Here is a 2,293-nt window from a genome sequence, read left to right as displayed (position 1 = left end):
GGGCCTGACCCAGAGCCCCCTCTGGGGGCCTGAGCCCCAAAGCCACCAGCCCCAGGGCCACCCGCCCCCTGGTACAGTCCGCTGATGATGGGGTTACACACCTGCTCCAGCTCCTTCCTCTTGTGCTCAAACTCGTCCTTCTCGGCCAAGGTGTTGGCGTCCAGCCAGGAAATGACCTCCTGGCACTTGTCCAGCACCTTCTTCTTGTCGGCCTCGCTGATCTTCCCCTTGAGACCCTCATCCTCCACGGCACTCTTCATGTTGAAGGCGTACGACTCCAGCGCGTTCTTGGCAGACACCCTCTCGCGCTGCACCTCGTCCTCGGCTTTGTACTTCTCCGCCTCCTGCACCATGCGCTCGATCTCCTCCTTGCTCAGCCGGCCCTTGTCGTTGGTGATGGTGATCTTGTTGGCTTTGCCCGTGCTCTTGTCCGTGGCCGTGACGTTCAGGATGCCATTGGCATCGATGTCGAAGGTCACCTCAATCTGGGGCACGCCCCGTGGGGCCGGGGGGATGCCGCTCAGCTCGAAGCGCCCCAGCAGGTTATTGTCCCGTGTCATGGCCCTCTCGCCCTCGTACACCTGGATCAGCACTCCGGGCTGGTTGTCCGAGTAGGTGGTGAAGATCTGCGTCTGCTTGGTGGGGATGGTGGAGTTGCGCTTGATCAGGGCAGTCATCACGCCGCCGGCCGTCTCCAGCCCCAGCGACAGGGGCGCCACGTCCAGCAGCAACAGGTCCTGCACGTTCTCAGACTTGTCCCCCATCAGGATGGCCGCCTGCACCGCCGCCCCGTAGGCCACTGCCTCGTCGGGGTTGATGCTCTTGTTGAGATCGCGCCCGTTGAAGAAGTCTTGCAGCAGCTTCTGCACCTTGGGGATGCGGGTGGAGCCCCCCACCAGGACCAGGTCGTGGATCTGGGCCTTGTCCAGCTTGGCGTCGCGCAGAGCCTTCTCCACCGGCTCCAGGGTGCTCCGGAACAGGTCCGAGCACAGCTCCTCGAACCGCGCCCTCGTGATGGACGTGTAGAAGTCGATGCCCTCGAACAGGGAGTCGATCTCCAGGCTGGCCTGGGTGCTGGACGACAGGGTCCTCTTGGCCCGCTCGCAGGCGGTGCGCAGCCGCCTCACGGCTCGCTTGTTCTGGCTGATGTCCTTCTTGTGCTTCCTCTTGAACTCCTCCACGAAGTGGTTCACCAGCCTGTTGTCAAAGTCCTCCCCACCCAGGTGGGTGTCCCCCGCCGTGGCCTTCACCTCGAAGATGCCGTCGTCGATCGTCAGGATGGACACGTCGAAGGTGCCCCCGCCCAGGTCAAAGATGAGCACGTTGCGCTCCCCCTTGCCCGTCCTGTCCAGGCCGTAGGCGATGGCGGCGGCCGTGGGCTCGTTGATGATCCGCAGCACGTTCAGCCCCGCGATCACCCCCGCGTCCTTGGTGGCCTGCCGCTGCGAGTCGTTGAAGTAGGCCGGCACGGTGATCACCGCGTTGGTCACCGGGTAGCCCAGGTACGCCTCGGCGATCTCCTTCATCTTGGTCAGCACCATGGACGAGATCTCCTCGGGGTAGAACGCCTTGGTCTCCCCCTTGTAGCTCACCTGCACCTTGGGCTTATCTCCGTCGTTGATCACCCGGAAAGGCCAGTGCTTCATATCCGACTGCACCACCGGGTCGCCGAACTTGCGGCCGATCAGCCGCTTCGCGTCGAACACGGTGTTCTGCGGGTTCAGCGCCACCTGGTTCTTGGCCGCATCCCCGATGAGCCGCTCGGTGTCCGTGAAGGCCACGTAGCTGGGGGTGGTGCGGTTGCCCTGGTCGTTGGCGATGATCTCTACCTTGCCGTGCTGGAACACCCCCACGCATGAGTAGGTGGTGCCCAGGTCGATGCCGATGGCTGCGGTTTTAGCCATGTCGGTGTCCTGCTCCCTTGCCCGGCGCTGAGGTTCAGCCTTTGTGAACGTCGGTCGGGATACGCGACGAGGAACTCGGTCTGTTCCGAAGTTGCAAACTCGAACTTGCGGGGAGCCCGACTCGGCCGGTCTGCGGAAATTGCGCTAGCGGTCACCGCCTGAACCCCGAAGGTTTCTCTGCGGGCTTGCTGTTTTTCGGTACGGGGCGGCTCTGTGTTTATAGCGCCTCATCGAGCCCCACCTTTTCTGTCCTCAGCCAATCACGGAGCTCTGCGGGGCTGCCAGGCCGGGAATATTCCAGCGGTTTCGCATCGCGTCCTGCCTCCAGGCTTTCTGGGACCAATCAGCGTTCTGGGTGCCGCCCCTCCCAGAACTCTCCAGACTCTTCT

General features: G+C 63.3%; 1 protein-coding gene across 1 annotated transcript; it reads right to left on the bottom strand.

Annotated features, from left to right (window-relative positions):
- Positions 1 to 5: 5 nt before the first annotated feature.
- On the bottom strand, positions 6 to 2,117 carry LOC121026473 (heat shock 70 kDa protein 1; the record flags this gene model as incomplete). The annotated part of the gene is made up of 1 exon (XM_040469318.1): positions 6 to 2,117. A coding segment is annotated over exon 1 (1,899 nt), but the record flags the coding sequence as incomplete, so codon positions are not given.
- Between the last annotated feature and the right edge of the window lie 176 nt (positions 2,118 to 2,293).

This window comes from Herpailurus yagouaroundi, unplaced genomic scaffold, assembly GCF_014898765.1.
Source record: "Herpailurus yagouaroundi ecotype Mexico unplaced genomic scaffold, PumYag 109988, whole genome shotgun sequence".
NCBI lineage: Eukaryota > Metazoa > Chordata > Mammalia > Carnivora > Felidae > Herpailurus > Herpailurus yagouaroundi.
The sequence above is the reverse complement of the archived record's forward strand: the minus strand, read 5'-3'. Positions and strand labels throughout refer to the sequence as shown.